We start from the raw sequence: 17,615 nt of genomic DNA, 5'->3' as shown, positions 1-17,615 counted from the left end.
TTTTTTTCTTTTCTTTCTTTTTTGGGGTACTAGGGATTGAAACCGGGGGGCATTCTGTCTCTGAGCTACACTCCAGCCCTATTTTATTTTTATTTTGAAACAGTCTTGCTAGATTGATGAAAGTCTCCCTACTTGCTGAGGCTGTCCTCGAACCTGCTATCCTTCTGTCTCAGCCTCCCAACTACTGGAATTACCACCATGTCCAGCTAGGCACAATTTTAGATGTTAGCAAATAATTCTCATTAAACTATAATAAGGGCCAAACAAAACACAACTGTGGGCCTGTTTTTGTAACCTCTGATAAGGTAGTTTGCCTTCTGTTATCACACCCCTCCAGAATTATACATATGCTAATCTATTAGGGATGGGGAAACAGTGGTTTAAACTCCTTCCAGGGAGTACAGTTAAGTGTAGCTTTCTGTTTGGAGAAAGGCTTGTAAAATGTATTTGAAAAGTAATGTGAAATGGTCTACAAGATCATCTTTCCAAACTACACTTGAGCCCAGTTTATGATGTTTACTTTTCGTTCAAACTTAGAAAAACCATAGAAAAAACATTCACAGTTTACTTCCATAATATAAAACGTCTGTCTCACTAGGCTTTAAGGAAGCGTTGGTCAACAGGTATAACATCAGCAGACTGCACAGTCGATGTTAATGTGGGCATGGCCTCCCAAACAGATCAAAGGCTAATCTCTTTGACAGTTACAAGATGGCAGAGCTTGCCCTGGGCCCTTTGCTGCTTCGCATTGAAACTGTTTGTTTGGAAAGCATGCCTGAAGGATAAGGCTGTGTTTATAAGGATGAGCAGGTAAAAGTAAAAGGTTGTCTTTTGACATTTCAACTAGTCCCTTCCAGCCTTTGGTTTACTTAACATTTAGGCGATTTGCTGGCAGGAGAGACTGGCTTTTTCACATATGCTGTATGTCATTTTAAATTGAGCATTGGTTTTCATGCCTGATAATCACCAAATCTACAGTGTGAAATGGATTCATATGTCATTAAAATGAAGTATACTGGCTTCCTACCTTTTCTAAACCTTTAGTTTTTTCCTATTAAATGTGATGACCCAAAGACAATTTATTAGTTTGCTAATTAACAAATGAGTGGTTTGTTAAGAGTGTGTGTGTGTGTGTGTGTGTGTGTGTGTGTGTGTGTGTTGCACTGGGGATTGAACCCAGATGCATTCTACCTCCATCCTTCACCCTCAGCCCGATTTTATTTCTTATTTAGAAATAGGGTCTCACTAGGTTGCTGAGAGCCTTGCTAAGTTGCCGAGGCTGGCTTTGAACCTGCGATCTTTTTGCCTTGGCCTCCCAAGTATTGGAATTACAAGTGTATGTCACTATGCTCAGCTTTGTTAATTTTTTTTAAATCAGTTTTTAGATGATAAAATTCTTCAAAGTTAACGCTTTCTCTTTTTATATATGATTCAAGTTTTGTTTTGTTTACTTTTACTGAAAATATTTTCCCTAGGTAAAATATTGGCAGTATTGGGGATGGAGAGGGACTAGGGATTGAACCCAGGGGTACTCTGCCACTGAGCTATATCCCAAGCTGTTTTTATTTTTTATTTTGAGACAGGGTTTCACTAAGTTACCAAGGCTGGTCTCAAACCTGTGGTCTTCTTGCCTCAGTCTCCCCAGTAGCTGGGATAACAGGCAGTACCACCATGCCTGGCATATTGACTATATTTTAAAGGACTTTTGATTTGTTAAAAAGTATTTGAAAGCCAGGTATGGTGGCCCAAGCTTGTAATCCCCTAGCTTGGGAGGCGGAGACAGGAGGATCTCGCTGGTTCAAAGCCAGCCTCGCTGGCTTAAGAGACCCTGTTTCCAAATAAAAATAGGTCTGGGAGTGTAGCCTGGAGGTAGAAGGGTTTCCAGGAACCCCAGTACCACCAAAAAAAAAAAAAAAGTATTTGGAAACATGTAAGAAATGAAATAATGTAGTCATATACAGAAAAATGTATTTATTTTAATAAAAATAAAGATCACGAAGACATAATTTTGCTTATTTAATCTAATGGTTTCTACATTATTTCTAAATATTTAACTCATAAATAATACTTCCTTAGAGTAACTGTTACCATGGAAACAGTCATTATTGTCAAGAATTAGTTTGTAGCTGTTTGATCTGATAAACTAAAGAAGTCAAATTTCTTTGAGACATATACTATTAAGAAAGAGAGCCGGGCGTGGTGGCGCACGCTTGTAATCCCCGCGCTTGGGAGGCGGAGACAGGAGGATCGCGCAGGTTCGAAGCCAGCCGCGCGCGCTGGCTTAGGAGACCCTGTTTCCAAAAATGAAAATGTAAAAATAGGTCTGGGAGTGTAGCCCGGAGGTAGAAGGGCTTCCAGGAACCCCAGTACCACCAAAAAAAAAAAAAAAAAAGAAAGAGAAACTGACCTGGGCATGATGATGCATGACTATAATCCCAGTATTTGAGAGGCTGAGATAGGAAGGTCACAGGTTCAAGGCCAACCTCAGCAACTTAGCAAGCTCCTCCACAACTTAGTAAGACTTTGTTTCAAAAACAAAAAATAAAAACAGTTGAGGGTGTAGCTCAGAGTTAGAAGGCCCCTGGATTCAATCCTTAGTCACACACACACACACACACACACACACACACACACACACACAGAGTAACTGCTTTAGTTACATTTTAAGGGACATTTAGGAAATGTAATTTTTTTCTCATTTGGATAGAATTTTAAGTATTCTAATCTCTAACTGTTGTACTTTATTGCTGAATTTTCAGAAAATTTTTTCCATATTATCATTCACTGTGGTACCATATTATTATTATTATTTTTTTTCCCAGTACTGGGGCTTGAATCCAAGGGCATTCTACCTCCAAGCTACACCCACAGCCCTATTTTTTATTCTTTGCTTTGGAACAGGGTCTCACTAAAAAGTGTCTCACTAAAAAGTATCTCACCAAAAAGGCAGAGGGCCTCACTAAGTAGCTGAGACTGTCTGTATCCTCCTGTCTCAGACTCCCAAGTACTGGGATTACAAGTGTGCGCCACCTTGCCTGGCCATATTATTCATTTATTTATATTGCTTTTTAATTTTTTTATTGGTACACTATAGCTTCACCTCATAATGTGGATCATATTGACTATGGCATACACGGTACTTGGTACCCTCCTGCTCCCTCCCAACAGTGAGTGTCCAGGTTGACCATGCTGCATTCACACTTATACACATATTCAGATGTAGCTCCTCCAATAATCCACTCAGCCTTCTTCCTCCCCTACCCTTCCTTTCTAGCTTTGCTAAGGTTTCCCTTCTATCTGGAGCCCCTCTGGTATCTCTAATACTCCCTAGTTTGGGCATATTAGCCAAAACATATGTCCCTTCTCTTTCTGTGCTTGGCTGATCTCACTTAACATAATGTTCTCCAGGTCCTTCCATCTTCTTGCTAAGGACATGACTTCGTTCTTTATTGTTAGACCAGAGACTGTGAAGCTATTAGAGGAGAGCATAGGCTCAATACTCCAACATATAGGCACAGGCAGTAACTTTCTCAACAACTCCAAAGCACAGGAAATTAAAGCAAGAGTTAACAAGTGGGACGGCATCAAACTAAAAAGTTTCTGCTCATCAAAAGAAACCATCAAGAACCTAAAGAGAAAGCCTACAGAATGGGAGAAGATCTTTACCAGCTACCACTCTGATGGAAGGCTAATAACCAGAATATACAAAGAGCTCAAAAGACTCTACACTAGCAAAACAAATACCCCAATCAAGAAATGGGCAACTGAATTGAATAGACACTTCACAAAAGATGAGATACAAATGGTCAATAGATACACGAAAAAATGTTCAACATCATTAACCATCAGGGAGATGCAAATCAAAACTACGCTAAGATTCCATCTAACCCCAAGAGTGGCAAGCATAAAAAAACCAAATAACAACAAATGCTGGCGAGGATGTGGGGAAAGAGGAACTCTTTTACACTGTTGGTGAGAGTGCAAACTAGTTCAGACACTATGGAAATCAGTGTGGAGATTCCTTAGAAAACTGGGAATAGATCCACCATATGATACGGCTATTCCACTCTGGGTATCTTTCTAAAGGGGTTGAAATTAGAGAACATATGCATACCCATGTTCACAGCAGCACAATCATAATAGCCAAATTATGGAACCAACCTAGGTCTCCATCAACAAATTAATGGATTGCAAAATTATGGGAAATACACACAGTGGAGTTTTATATTGCTTTTTGCATGTGTATGACACTGGGGATTGAACCCAGGGCATTCTCCCTCTGAGCTACACCCGAGCCCTTTTATTTTATTTTTTATTTATTTTATTTATTTATTTTTGCGGTACTGGGGATGGAACCCAGGGGCATTCTACCTCCGAGCTACACCCCCAGCCCTAATTTTTATTCTTTATTTTGAAACAGGGTCTCAGTGAGTTGCAAAGGAACTCACAAAGTAGCTGAGACTGGCTGAGAACCTCATCATCCTGTCCCAGAATGTTTTACTTTGAAACAAGGTCTTGTTAAGTTACCATGTGCTGGCTTCAAATTTGTGATCCTCCTGTCTCTGCCTCTCAAGTACTAAGATTACAGGCATGTGCCATTATGCCCAATATTAATTTTACTTTAAAAGCAAACTTTATTTTCTCTATATTCTAATTGTACAGTTTTAATTTAGATACTTGACAGGATCTTTTGAGGAGCTATAAAATAAAATTTTTTACCCACAAGTTTGAAAGCTCTTTTATCAGAAGTGTATTGCTAGCCAGGCGTGGTGGCGCATCCTTATAATCCCTGCGCTTGGGAGGCGGAGACAGGAGGATTGCACTGGTTCGAAGCCAGCAATGCTGGCTTAAGAGACCCTGTTTCCAAATAAAATATAAAATGGGTCTGGGAGTGTAACCCCGGAGATAGAAGGGTTTCCAGGAACCCCAGTACCACCCAAAAAAAAAAGTGTATTGCTCTGTTTGTTTCTCCTAAAGTATATCTTTTTGGTTAAAGAGTGAATGAGCCAGGCGTGGTGGTACACACTTATAATCCCAGCTCTTGGGAGGCTGAGACAGAAGGATCACATGGGTTCGAAACCAGCCTCAGCTACTTAGTGAGTCTTTCAGCAACTTAGTGAGACCCTGTTTCCAAATAAAGTATAAGATAGGTCTGGGAATGTAGCCCGGAGGTAGAAAAAGGCCCTGGGTTCCACCCCCAGTACCAAAAAAAAAAAAAAAAAAAAATGTGAATGAATGAATGACAGATTATACTTTATCTGAAATGCTTGGGATAAGAATTGTTTTTTTGTTTTTGTGTTTTGTTTTTGGCGATACTGGGGATTGAACCAAGGGGTACTCTATCTCTGAGTGACTCCCCCAGCACTATTTTTTATTCTTTATTTTGAAACAGGGTCTCACTGAGTTGCAAGGACCTCACTAAGTAGCAGAGGCTGTCTGCGAACCACAATCCTCCTGTCTCAGCCTCCTGAATGCTGGGATTACAAGTGTACCCCACCACACCTGGTTAAGAATTGGATTTTGCACTTTTTCAGATTTCATCAAATTTTAGAACATTTTCATATATAATTAGATATTTTAGAGATAGGACCTAAGTCTAAACATGAAATTTATTTATTTTGGTATGCACCTTGTTCGTATAGCTAAGGTAGTTTTATACATATTTTAGTGTGCTTGCATATCCCTGTCACATGGGATCAAGTGTCTGTGCCCCAAAAGTTTCAGATTTTGAAGCATTTCCAATTTCAGATATGGGAATCATGAATGTTCAACTTGTCTTGACAAGACTTTTCTTGTTTTGTAACTTCTTTAAACTGTATGTTCTGGTAATTTATCTTAAAGTCCAAAATTTTCCCCCACAAATAACTTTACTTTTGTACCTTTAATAATATGACTTGTAGTACAAAAAGATCTTATTTGATACACCTAGCTAGGAGTACTAAATAGATATTATTGTTTAAAGTTGACTATCTGTGCCAGGCACATATCTATAATCCCAGGATTTGGGAGGCTGAGACAGGAGGATTGCAGGTTCAAGGCCAGAATTGCATGATAATTTAGTGAGAACTTGTTTCAAAATAAAAGGTAGAAATGGCTGGGGTGTACTTCAGAAGTAGAATGCCCTTAGATTCAATCCCCACCACCACAATAAAATAAAGTTGACTAGCCAAAGTTTGTAATTTCTGCTTTTTCATATTAGATGCTAGGAATCATAGTAAATTTCTGAGTTCCCAATACCAGCAATTTGTTATAGGTGAATAAAATAGAGTCATTAAATTCTAGAACCAGCCAGGCGTGGTGACCCATGCTTGTAATCCCAGCATTTGGAGGCTGAGACCGGAGGATCGTGGTTCGCAGGCAGCCTCATCTACTTAGTGAGGCCCTCTGTAACTTAGTGTGAGAACCTGTTTCAAAATAAAGAATAAAAAATAGGGCAGGGGTGTAGCTCGGAGGTCAAATGCCCCTGAGGTCAGATGCACCTGGGTTCCATCCCCAGACCCTCAAAATCTAGAACCATTTTTTACTTGGATTCTTTTTTTTTTTTTTTTTTTTTTTTTTTTTTTTTTTTGCAGGTCTGGGGGTGGAACCCAGGGGCCTTCTACCTCTCTTTTTTAAAATTCTTTATTTTGAAACAGGGTCTCACCGAATTGCAGAGGGCCTCATTAAGCAGCTGAGGCTGTCCAGGAACCCAGATCCTCCTGTCTCGGCCTCCCAAATGCTGGGATTACAAATGTGAGCCACCACACCCGGCTCATTTCATTTCTAAATAAAGCCAGGTAATCCCAGCAACTCATGAGGCTGAGACAGGAGGACCACATACTTTCAAACCCTACCTCAGCAGTCTCAAAATAAAAAACTAAAAAGGGCTGGGAATGTGGCTCAGTGGTAAAGCTCCCCCTGGGCTCCACCTCTAGTACTGCAAAAATTAAAAAGGTAACGGCACTGCAAGGCCTTACCTGAATCAACTTACACAAGGCACTCAGAAAAGCATTATAGCATCAGACTCTGGAGTTTACGTTCTTAAAAGAGAGCTAGCTCTTGAAGTTAAGCAGCTGGGATTCAAGTCCCGGCTCCACCTTCATCTTTTCAACTTTATTTTTCTTATTTGTTAAATGAAGTTATAATTGTGCTTTGTAAGATTATTGTAAGATTAAAGAGTGCCTGCTGATCACTGTACTATGCATGCAATACTTGCTCTTATTAGCAGGATCTTTGACTCACTTTTTCCAATTTTGACTGTTAAGCTAACTCTTATCAAAATTTGCTGTTAATTGAGAAATCATTTCTTTTTTTTAGAGAAATAATTTCTCTCACCTGGGTTAAACCAAATTTCTCCTCATTCTCTAATCTATGAGTCTTCTTATCTTCTCTGGGTGGATTATTGGCCTCCTTAGTAGCTGGAAAAATGGAGAACTTCTTAGCTTTTTCTTAGTAAGCCCACACGTACTTGGTCTCTTAAGTCCTGTAGCTGCACAATGTGTTACAGACTGGACCTCTTTTCCTCTGCCTTCTGAGAAAAGGCAAAATGAAGGCAGGCCATTGATTGCCAGGACAACAGGAGAAGAAGGAAATCAACTGAAAAGAGAGGAGGAGACTTTTAGTGGCCATGAACTATGTGTGTGTGACTTGTATGTAAATTATCAAAATAAAATTCACATCACCCAGTTACATGCGTGAGGAAATTTAAGAAATGTAAGTGTGAATAAAACTATTAGAAATAAAAGCCGGACGTGGCGGTGGAGCATGCTTGTAATCCCAGCTTTTGGGAGGCTGAGATAGGAGGATCGTGGTTCACAGACAGCTTCAGCTATTTAGTGAGGCCCTTTGCAACTCAGGGAGACCCTGTTTCAAATAAAGAATAAAAATTAGGGCTGGGGGTGTAGTTTGGAGGTAGAATGCCCCTGGGTTCCATCCCCAGTACCACAAAAATAAAATAAAAACATGAGTATCAAAAAATAGAACACCTCTTTACCTTAAAATGTAATAAAATGTTAAAAGTTAACATGATTTTTAAAAATAAACTTTAATTATCTACTACATTTAATTATTAGGTTGAACTAAAGCGACAATACAATGACCACCATTCAAAACTGAGAGGTCTTCTACCAGGCCGTCAGTGGTATGAAATTCAAGCATATAGGGCCTTAAACCAGGCCCTAGGTAGGTAAGTAGAGTCAAATGTAGCCTAATGGTACTGTAATTTTATCTGTGGCTGGAGCTTATGTAGAACTAGTATTGCAAGCTGGGCGTAGTGGCTCACACATCTGTAACTCCAGTCTGTAACTCCAATACTTGAGAGGCTGAAACAGGAGCATCACAGGTTTGAAGCCAGCCTCAGCAACTTCGTAAGACCCTGTTTCTAAATAAGAAACAAAATGGTCTGGGTGTAGCCTAAAGGTAGAAAGAAGGCCCCTGGTTCCATCCTCAATTGCAGAGAAAAAGAAAGAAAGAAGCCAGGTGTGGTGGTGCATAACTGTAATCCCAGCATTCAGGAGGCTGAGACCGGAGGATTGAAGTTCACTGACAGCCTCAGCTACTTAGCAAGGCCCTTTGCAGCTCAGTAAGACCCTGTTTTAAAATTAAAGAAAAGACTAAAAAATAGGGCTGAGGATATAGCTCAGAGGTACAATGCCCCTGGGTTCCATCTCCAGTACTGTGAAAGAAAGAAAGAAAGAAAGAAAGAAAGAAAGAAAGAAAGAAAGAAAGAAAGAAAGAACAAACCAATATTGCTACTGCTCTTTTTAATAAATGTGGTAACATTTTATTGAACTAGAACCCTAAGAAGGTTTTGGATTTTTGTTTTTGTTTTTTTGATGGGTCTGGGGATAGAACCCAGGGCATTCGACCTCCAAGCTACACCCCCAGCCCTGTTTTTATTCTTTATTTTGAAACAGTCTCACTAAGTTGCGGAGGGCCTCACTTAGTAGCTGAGGCTGTCCATGAACCGCGATCCTCTGGTCTTAGCCTCCTGAATGCTGGGATTACAAGTGTGCCCCACCACGCCCAGCTAAGAAGGTATTTTGTGAATGTTAGCTGTCCTAAGTAGAAGTTGAAAAGAGTAAGTAGAATAAATTAGACACAAAAAAACTCACATTTTCCTAAAGTTTAAAAGAGGATTAATAATTGGTCAAATAATGAATGGCATGCAAAAGTACTTAGTAAATGTTACTGAAGAACTGGGCATGGTGGCACATGCCTATAATTCCAATCTGAGACAGGAGGATCGCAGGTTCAAAGCCAGCCTCCGCAATTTAGTGAGACTGTCAGCACCCTAGTGAAACCCTGTTTCCAAATAAAAAAGTAAAATAGGGCTTAAAAAAAAGTAAAATCTTGGAGGTTGAATGCCCCTGGTTCAATCCTCTACAATACCAAAAAAAAAAAAAAAAAGTTATTAAATGAAGCTCACCAATAAACCAAAAAGTTTTATTATGTGAACTTCAAAACACAGATAATGCCGGGCATGGTGGTGCACTCTTGTAATCCCCGCGCTTGGGAGGCAGAAACAGGAGGATCGCGCAGGTTCGAAGCCAGCCACGCGCGCTGGCTTAGGAGACCCTGTTTCCAAATAAAAATGTAAAAATAGGTCTGGGAGTGTAGCCTGGAGGTAGAATGGCTTCCAGGAACCTCCAGTACCACCAAAAACAACAACAACAACAACAACAAAAAAAAAAACCACACAGATAATGATTTTATGGTTAAAAATTGTTTATCTCCCCAAAATACGTCAGAGAACAAAACTGATACCCAGCCAGTGTGAGGCGGTGTTCTCTTTGCAGAGTGTGCTTCCAGTCACTGAAGGTGTTATCTGTTATGTGTTTTGTGTTGTGTAGTATCAGGAATTGAACCCATGGATATTCTACCTCAGGGCTATAGCCCAGCCCTATTTGTTTGTTTGTTTGTTTGTTTGTTTGTTTGTTTTGGTTGTACTGGGGTTCCTGGAAGCCCTTCTACCTGCGGGCTACACTCCCAGACCTGTTTTTATACTTTTTATTTGGAAACAGGGTCTCTTAAGCCAGCGTGGCTGGCTTTGAACCTGTGCGATCCTCCTGTCTCCACCTCCCAAGCGCAGGGATTACAAGCGTGCGCCACCACGCCTGGCTATTTTTTATTTTGAAACATAATCTTGCTAAGGTACCATGCATTAGCCTCAAATTGTGATCCTCCTGTCTCAGCTTCCCAAGTACTGGGATAGGCATGTTCAGCACACCTGGCTATCAAGTCATTTTTTACCAAATGAGTTGATTATCCTGCAGCCCACCCCCTCTTACCTCTCTCATTGTTCACACTGATGAGATTGGGAGTGATACATTTGTGTGTGGACATAACATTATTTGGTCTAAAATACTAAACAGTAATAAACAATATAGTAAATCCAAGCAATATCTAAACCAAAGTAGCCAGTCTCAAAATAGCATAATTGCGTTCACTTTATGGAACTGCATGATGCCATAAATTAGACACTTACTGTTTTAAGGCCAGATGCAAAAATGACAAAGTCTTCTTTTGCACAGACTTGTATGTCTGGTACAGAAGCAAAAATAGACGCGTTTAACTCAAAGTTCTGCTCTGGGGGCTAGGATAGTTAGATGAGGTCCAGTCACCTCCAGAGGAATACTTGTCTTGAATTCATCGGCATGAGTTGGAGTTCTCATAAAGAGGAGGAGGGGAGCTCTTGTACGGGTGGAATGACTTAAGTAAAGACAATGAATGTGAAACAGGATGGTCTATTTAAAATTATTATTACTTTGGTACTAGGGATTGAATCCAGGGGAATTCTACCTCTGAATTACACCGCCAGCTCTATTTTATTTTTTATTTTGAAACAGGGTCTCACCAAGTTGCAGAGGGCCTAAGTTGATGAGGCTGGCCTCAAACCTATGATCTTCCTGTCTTAAGCCTCCCAAAATTACAGGCATGCACTACCACATCTAGTGTTTTTTTTTTTTATTATTATTTTTGTGAATGAAATGAGCACAGAGTAGCAAGAGAGGAGGTTGGAGACATGGTGTGACCAGATCACAAGAAGCCTAGTATGTTTTCATGTGGAGTTTTGACTTCATTTGGCTGTAATGTTCAATGTTATATGTATTTTATTTTCTCTCTATTTTTTTGTAGGTGTATCCGACACAAAAATGATTGGGGAGCTCTTATTCTAGTAGATGACCGCTTCAGGAATAACCCAAGTCGCTACATATCTGGTAAGATTCTAAGCTGGACTTTGGATAAAAACTGTAATGATCTTTGTTTTTTCATTGTGGTAACACACACACACACACACACACACACACACACGAATTTGGTTGTGGTGATGTGTACATGTAATCCTGGTACTTGGGAGGCTGAGACAGGATCACAGGTTTCAGCCCAGCTTCAGCAATTTCTGCAAGAACCTGTTTCAAAATAAATAAAAAGGGCTGTCGGTGTAGCTGGGAGTTAGGATGTGGGGGTTCAGTCCCCAGTGCCGTAGTATTCTGGGGTGGCATCATGCTACCCAGCTCTTTTGTTCTCTGTAGTCCCCAGTCAGATAGAATCGCGGGGTCCTGACAGGCAAGGCCGAAGCCAGGGTCTCCCTGGAAACTCAGAACCAAAGGCATGCCGCCCAGTGGGCTCTTCTCTACAGGGAGAGCAGGAGCTGGGACTTCACTCCCAGTCCTGTGGCTCTGTGCCAGGATAGGCTTGTATGAGAAGGTGCCACAGTTTCCTACCTGCTTTGAAGCGGCTTATTTTGCACTGCCCTGGGGTCAGGCGCCCGTAAGTGGTTTCTGGATTTCTCATAAAGGGATTTGAGCCATGGACTGTTGAATCCATGTCTTCATAGAAGGAAGGTGGGGCTGGGGCTTCCTATTTCCCCATCTTAAATCTGTTGTGTTGAATGGCTTCGTGTGTGTGTGTGTGTGTGTGTGTGTGTGTGTGTGTGTGTGTGTGTGTGTGTTACTAGGAATTGAACCCAGAGGTATTCTACCTTTAAGTTACACCGCCAGCCCAATTTTATTTCTTATTTGGATACAGGATCTCACTAGGTTTATGAGGCTACCCTCAAACTTGCAATCCTCCTGTCTCAGCCTCCCAAGTATTGAGATTACAGGTGTGTGCCACCGTACCTGGATTTTTTTTGTTCTTTTGAAACAGGGTCTTGCTGGGTTGCTGAGAGCCTCGCTAGGTGCTGAGGCTGGTCTTGAACTTGCAATCCTCCTGTCTCCACCTTCCAAGAACTAGGATTACAGGAGTTCGCCATCATACCCAGCAGCTTCCATTTTTAAAGATACAGAATTGGAGAGAGATTTTAAACAGAAACAGTCCCCATTAACTGAATAAAGAAGCCAGGCGTGGTGGCGCACGCTTGTAATCCCAGCATTTGGGAGGCTGAGACTGGAGGATCAGGGTTCAAAGCCAGCCTCAGCTACTTAGTGAGGTTCTCAGCAACTTAGTGAGACCCTGTTTCCAAATAAAATATAAAATAGGGCTGGGGTATAGCCCGGAGGTAGAAAGCCTCTGGGTTCCACCCCCAGTACCACACACACACACACACACACACAAAGTTGTTTTGTCTTTCTCTGAACTTAAAATACCATAGTGACATTATTATTATTGTTGTTGTTGTTATTATTATTATTATTATTATTATTATTTTGGTACTGGAAACTAAACCCAGAGACATTCTACCTCTTAGCTACATACTCAGTGCTTTTTATTTTTTAATTTGAAATAGGGTCTCACTAGGTTGCTGAGGGCCTCGCTAAAGTTCCTGAGGCTGGTGCAGAAGCTGCAGTCCTCCTGTCTCAGCCTCCCAAGTATTGCAGCTACAGATGTGGACCACTATACTGATCTTCACGGTGACTTTTTAAACTAATTGCTCCAAAAAAGAAATAATATTAGTTTTTATAACATTAGCCAGGGAATACTTATTTTGTAAAAACCCAGGGTAGCTTTTTTTTTCTTTTCATTGTGAAGTGAGCCATATTACAAAACAACTCACAATATGACTATGGTTCGTTTTAATGAAGTTTATATATTTCACAGGTTAAATCATATCCCTACTTTGATTATTTGTATATTTTTAAATTAGATTATGAAAATTCAGGCAGGACATGATTTTCTCACAAGACAGTGCTATTTCTTTCACCTCTAGGAAAGTTTCAGATGTATTTGGAATTGGTGGGGGAGGGAAACAAAAAACCTTTGAAACTGGAATCTTGAATTTATTTTTATAAAAAGGGCCCAATTTAGAATGCTGGAGTGGAAAAGCCGGGCGTGGTGGCACACACTTGTAATCCCCGCGCTGGGGAGGCTAAGACAGGAGGACCGCACAGGTTCAAAGCCAGCCTCAGCTACTTAGTGAGGCTCTCAGCAACTTAGTGAGACCCTGTTTCCAAATAAAATATAAAATAGGTCTGGAGTATAGACCGGAAGTAGAAAGCCTCTGGGTTCCACCCCCTAGTACCACCAAGAAAAAAGAAAAAGAATGCTGGAGTAGAAGATTGTATCATTTACAATTTCCAGTTTTCCAATGTGAAAAAGGAAATTTGTGGGAAATTATGATGACATTAAATTTATTATTTTCCCAAGGTATCGTCAACTAGAGAAAACAGACATTTACCAACTTACGATGGTTTAACTTAAAATTTTCCAGTAGTGTTAAAGTGATATGCATTCAGCAGAAGCTATACTTCGGATTTTGAATTTTAATCTTTCCCTGGTTAGTGATACGTGGTATAGTACTCGCTCATGAAATTGGGTAACAGCACTGAGCTGCAGCTTCCAGTCAGCCAAGCAATCCCAGCAGTAAACAACTGATATTCTAGTCTGTTCTGTGTCAGTAACACGGTGTTTGGTAAGTTAGGAATATTAAGTGCATTTTTAGTTATAAGATTTTCACCTAATGATGAGTTTATCAGGACATACATCATAAGTCACGTGCATGTTGTATATATGAAGTAAAATGGTAGGAAAAAAGCATTGGAAACCATTCTGTATATTCAAATGTAAATCAGACGACTTCATTAGAAAAAGTAAGTTTCACCTTAATGCGTACTTTATTAGTAACTGAGTAACTCAACTTTCCCTCGGGATTACTTTTTCTTTAGGGCTTTCCAAATGGGTAAGACAGCAGGTTCAGCATCATGTAACTTTCCAGAGTGCACTGGAGTCCTTGGCTGAATTTTCCAAAAAGCACCAAAAAATCATCGCTGTGTCTCAGAAGGACAGTGAGCCTGCTCTTGAAGTGGCCTGTGTGGAGGAAAATACCCCTACTTACTTGCCAGAAGCAGAAAGTCAGCTACCACCAGAAGATCCTAGGAAGGAAGCAAGAATGTGTGTCCAGGAACTGCAGGGTCCCAAGACGATGACTAAACACCCGTCTCTATCAAGAGGCATCATCTCCAGAAAAGAGAAAAGTATGAAAAGTCCTTCCTGTTTCCACTCGATAAAGAAGCCTTCTGATATGTAGTAGTGAAGTTGTATTTATTTGGGGCTATATTAATTTTCTTAAACATATTGCTTTATAGTATAAAGTGTTACAAAATAAAGAAATATATGATGGATTGGAATGGACAGAACTTGCCAGGACGCCAGGGAATACCTTCTGGCTTCCTAACTGGCTTTCCCACTGCTTAGCTTTGTGATCATCAGCAAGCCTCATGATTTCAAATCGTAACAGAAAAAAATGAACACCTGCCCAGATATCTCTCCAGGTTGGGTTATAGATCCAGTATCATAGCGTTGTAAAGTATTGTATAGGCGGCAGGTTTATTCTAGCAGTTTTATAAAAACTGGCCTAGTTTAGATATACTTAGGGATTCTTGTGTTTTCAGAAGGTGAGTCATTTATTGTAAATGATAAAAATTAATATTTTAAAGTATATTAGAAATGATGGTATCAGGGATTGGCAGACTTTGGCCTGTGCATCAAATTTGGCCTACTGTGTTTTTTAAATAAGTTTAATGGAACTCAGCACAACCAATCATTTACATATTGTGAACAACAAAGTTGAATAGTTGTGTATATTACACTAGAATAGCATAATTAAATAGACATAACAGAGACATTATGGCCTGCAAAACCTAAAATATTTGCTGTCTGGCCTGTAACACAAAAGTTCGCCAAATGCTGGTTACTGGATATAATTTTAATCATTTAATGTGTGTGTGCGCGTGCGTGTTGCTGGGGATTGAACCCAGGGGCATTCTACCTCCCAGCTACACCCCCAGCTCTATATTAGTCTTTATTTTGAAATGGTATCTCACTAGGTTGATGAGAATCTCACTACTTGCTGAGGCTGTCCTTGAACCTGGGATCCTCCTGTCTCAGCCTCCCAAGCACTGGGATGACAGGCAAGTGCCACCACACCTATCTAATTCATATATTATTATAGCTGAACATATCCGTGTGTGTGTGTGTGTGTGTGTGTGTGTGTGTGTGTGTGTGTGTGTGTGTTACTAGGGATTGAATGTAGAGGTATTCTACCACTAAGCTACACCTGGCCCTTTTTTTTTTTTTTTTTTTTTTTTTTTTTTGGTGGTACTGGGGTTCCTGGAAGCCCTTCTACCTCCGGGCTACACTACCAGACCTATTTTTACATTTTTTATTTGGAAACAGGGTCTCCTAAGCCAGCACGCGCGGCTGGCTTCGAACCCGTGCGATCCTCCTGTCTCTGCCTCCCAAGGGCGGGGATTACAAGCATGCGCCACCACGCCCAGCTCCTTTTTTATTTTGAAACAGGGTCTTGCTAAGTTGATTAGAGTCTTACTACATTGCCAAGGCTTTCCTCGAATCTGCAATAATTTCCTGTCTCAGCCTTGCAAATTCTGGGATTACAGGTGTGTACCATCACACCTGGCTCAATATATCAATTTTTTTTCTTTTTTCTTTTCTCTTTTCCTTCTTTCTTTCTTTCTTTCTTTCTTTCTTTCTTTCTTTTTTTTTTTTTTTTTTTTTTGCGGTACTGGGGATGGAACCCAGGGCATTCTACCTCTGAAGTACACCCCCAGCCCTGTTTGAAACAGGGTCTTTAATGAGTTGCAAAGGGTCTCACTAAGTAACTGAGGCTGTTCGCGAACCTCAGCTTCCCAAATGCTAGTATTACAAGCATGCACTACCACGCCTGGCTTTAAACATTTATTTTGTGGTAGATAACTTATACATAAATGTCATAGTAAATTTGAGGCTACTGTATCTGGTAAACAGATAACTTAGGATCTAGTACTAGTCTTAACTACTAACCAGTTTAATAACTGAGCAAGTAGCATAGCCTTTCGGTCATCTGTTTCCTTTTTTACTAATTAATAAAATTAGTCTAGGGCAGTTTTTCCCAGTTATGAGGTAGTGGATAGTCATGGCACATTTTTTCCAGCCTCTTCCCTCCTTTACTCAACCCTTTTTCTTTTAGCCCTCCTTTTTCACTGGTGTGTGGTCTGTTGGTTCCCCAGACAACACTGCAGCGCGGGCCAGGAAGCACTGGAGAGCTGACATTCCTTTCAGAGTTAACATTCTCTTAAGCTGTAAGATAAAAGTGCTGGTGACGGGCTCTAAATTATGTGTCCTGTTCAGTTAAATGTTTCTAATAAAGAATAACTTGATGTAGCAATGATTACGTTAGCTAGAAGCCGAAAGTTAAAGTTTTTAAATTTTTGTATTCTTAGATGATCCAGTATTATGGGAAGAGTCTGTCAAGGCAACGAAAACAGAAAGGATCGTGATTTCCAGATCCTTGAGCCCGACTTTCAACAAGCAGACACAGAGGCTCAGCTGGTCTAGCTCTAATCCTTCAGGACAGAATATTACTAATAAAATGCAGGTGGTAACGCCCAAGCACAGCCCATCAGAGAATTGCGTCTCTAGTTCTCCCACTTTCAAAGCAGAGGGAAGGGAAAGTCAGTCTGCCATGTCACTCACTGATACGTGCGAGTCCCCAAGTCCAACAGGAGACCAGTCATTTGGGCCGAGCCCTCAGTCAGAAACCATCCTTTCACCAATACAGATCGACACTACTCTTGCTGAAAAAGATCATTCGAAGCAACCTCCTCGCCGCGAAGGAGCCCTCGATCCAGGTCTCCACTCCTCTCAGAGAAGTGAAGAAGCTACACGTTCCGATTCAGATACAACTTTGGAAACAGAAGCAGAAGATGAGTCTATCTACTTTACACCAGAACTCTACGATCCCGTAGAAACAGAAGAGGAAAAAAATAAGCTAGTCAGGACTGATGGGTTCGGTGACAATTCAAACTGCATTTTAGCCGAAGACCTTTTTTGAAATTAGAACTGTGAAAGGAGCTGACTCCGAAAAATGAAAGCGGGGGATTGTAAATACAAAGTTGAACAGAATCAAGTATTCTGAAGAGAATACTATTGATGAGATGTACGACAATGTACAGACTTGTTTCTGTGATTTGGAGCGGGGGAAAACTCACGGAATAGCTGTAAAGAGCTTTAAGCAGTAGGTGTGTGCCCTGGTGTCAGGTAGTAACACTTACGGTGAAGTTGTAAATATATGTTGTCATGCTATTGTAAAACTCTGTTGTAAAGAATAATTTAGACATTAGACGAATAGCATACTTTAAAATTTTTTATATATATTTTTCACTTAAACTCAGTCATCAGATTTTTAAGCCTATTTTATG

At 40.4% G+C, this 17,615-nt stretch overlaps 1 protein-coding gene across 1 annotated transcript in view; it reads left to right on the top strand.

The window, feature by feature from the left end:
• BRIP1 (BRCA1 interacting DNA helicase 1) overlaps nt 1-17,248 on the top strand; it is a gene marked incomplete at both ends in the record, with an annotated part of 121,010 nt that extends 103,762 nt beyond the window's left edge. Inside the window, 4 exons of the mRNA XM_080713196.1 lie at nt 8,052-8,164; nt 11,116-11,198; nt 14,085-14,393; nt 16,638-17,248. Of these exons, the coding sequence (XP_080569322.1) occupies nt 8,052-8,164; nt 11,116-11,198; nt 14,085-14,393; nt 16,638-17,248 (1,116 nt within the window). The remainder of the gene's footprint in view (nt 1-8,051; nt 8,165-11,115; nt 11,199-14,084; nt 14,394-16,637) is intronic.
• Between the last annotated feature and the right edge of the window lie 367 nt (nt 17,249-17,615).

The sequence above is a fragment of the Muscardinus avellanarius genome (genome assembly GCF_963383645.1).
Source record: "Muscardinus avellanarius genome assembly, chromosome: 16".
NCBI lineage: Eukaryota > Metazoa > Chordata > Mammalia > Rodentia > Gliridae > Muscardinus > Muscardinus avellanarius.
The sequence above is the reverse complement of the archived record's forward strand: the minus strand, read 5'-3'. Positions and strand labels throughout refer to the sequence as shown.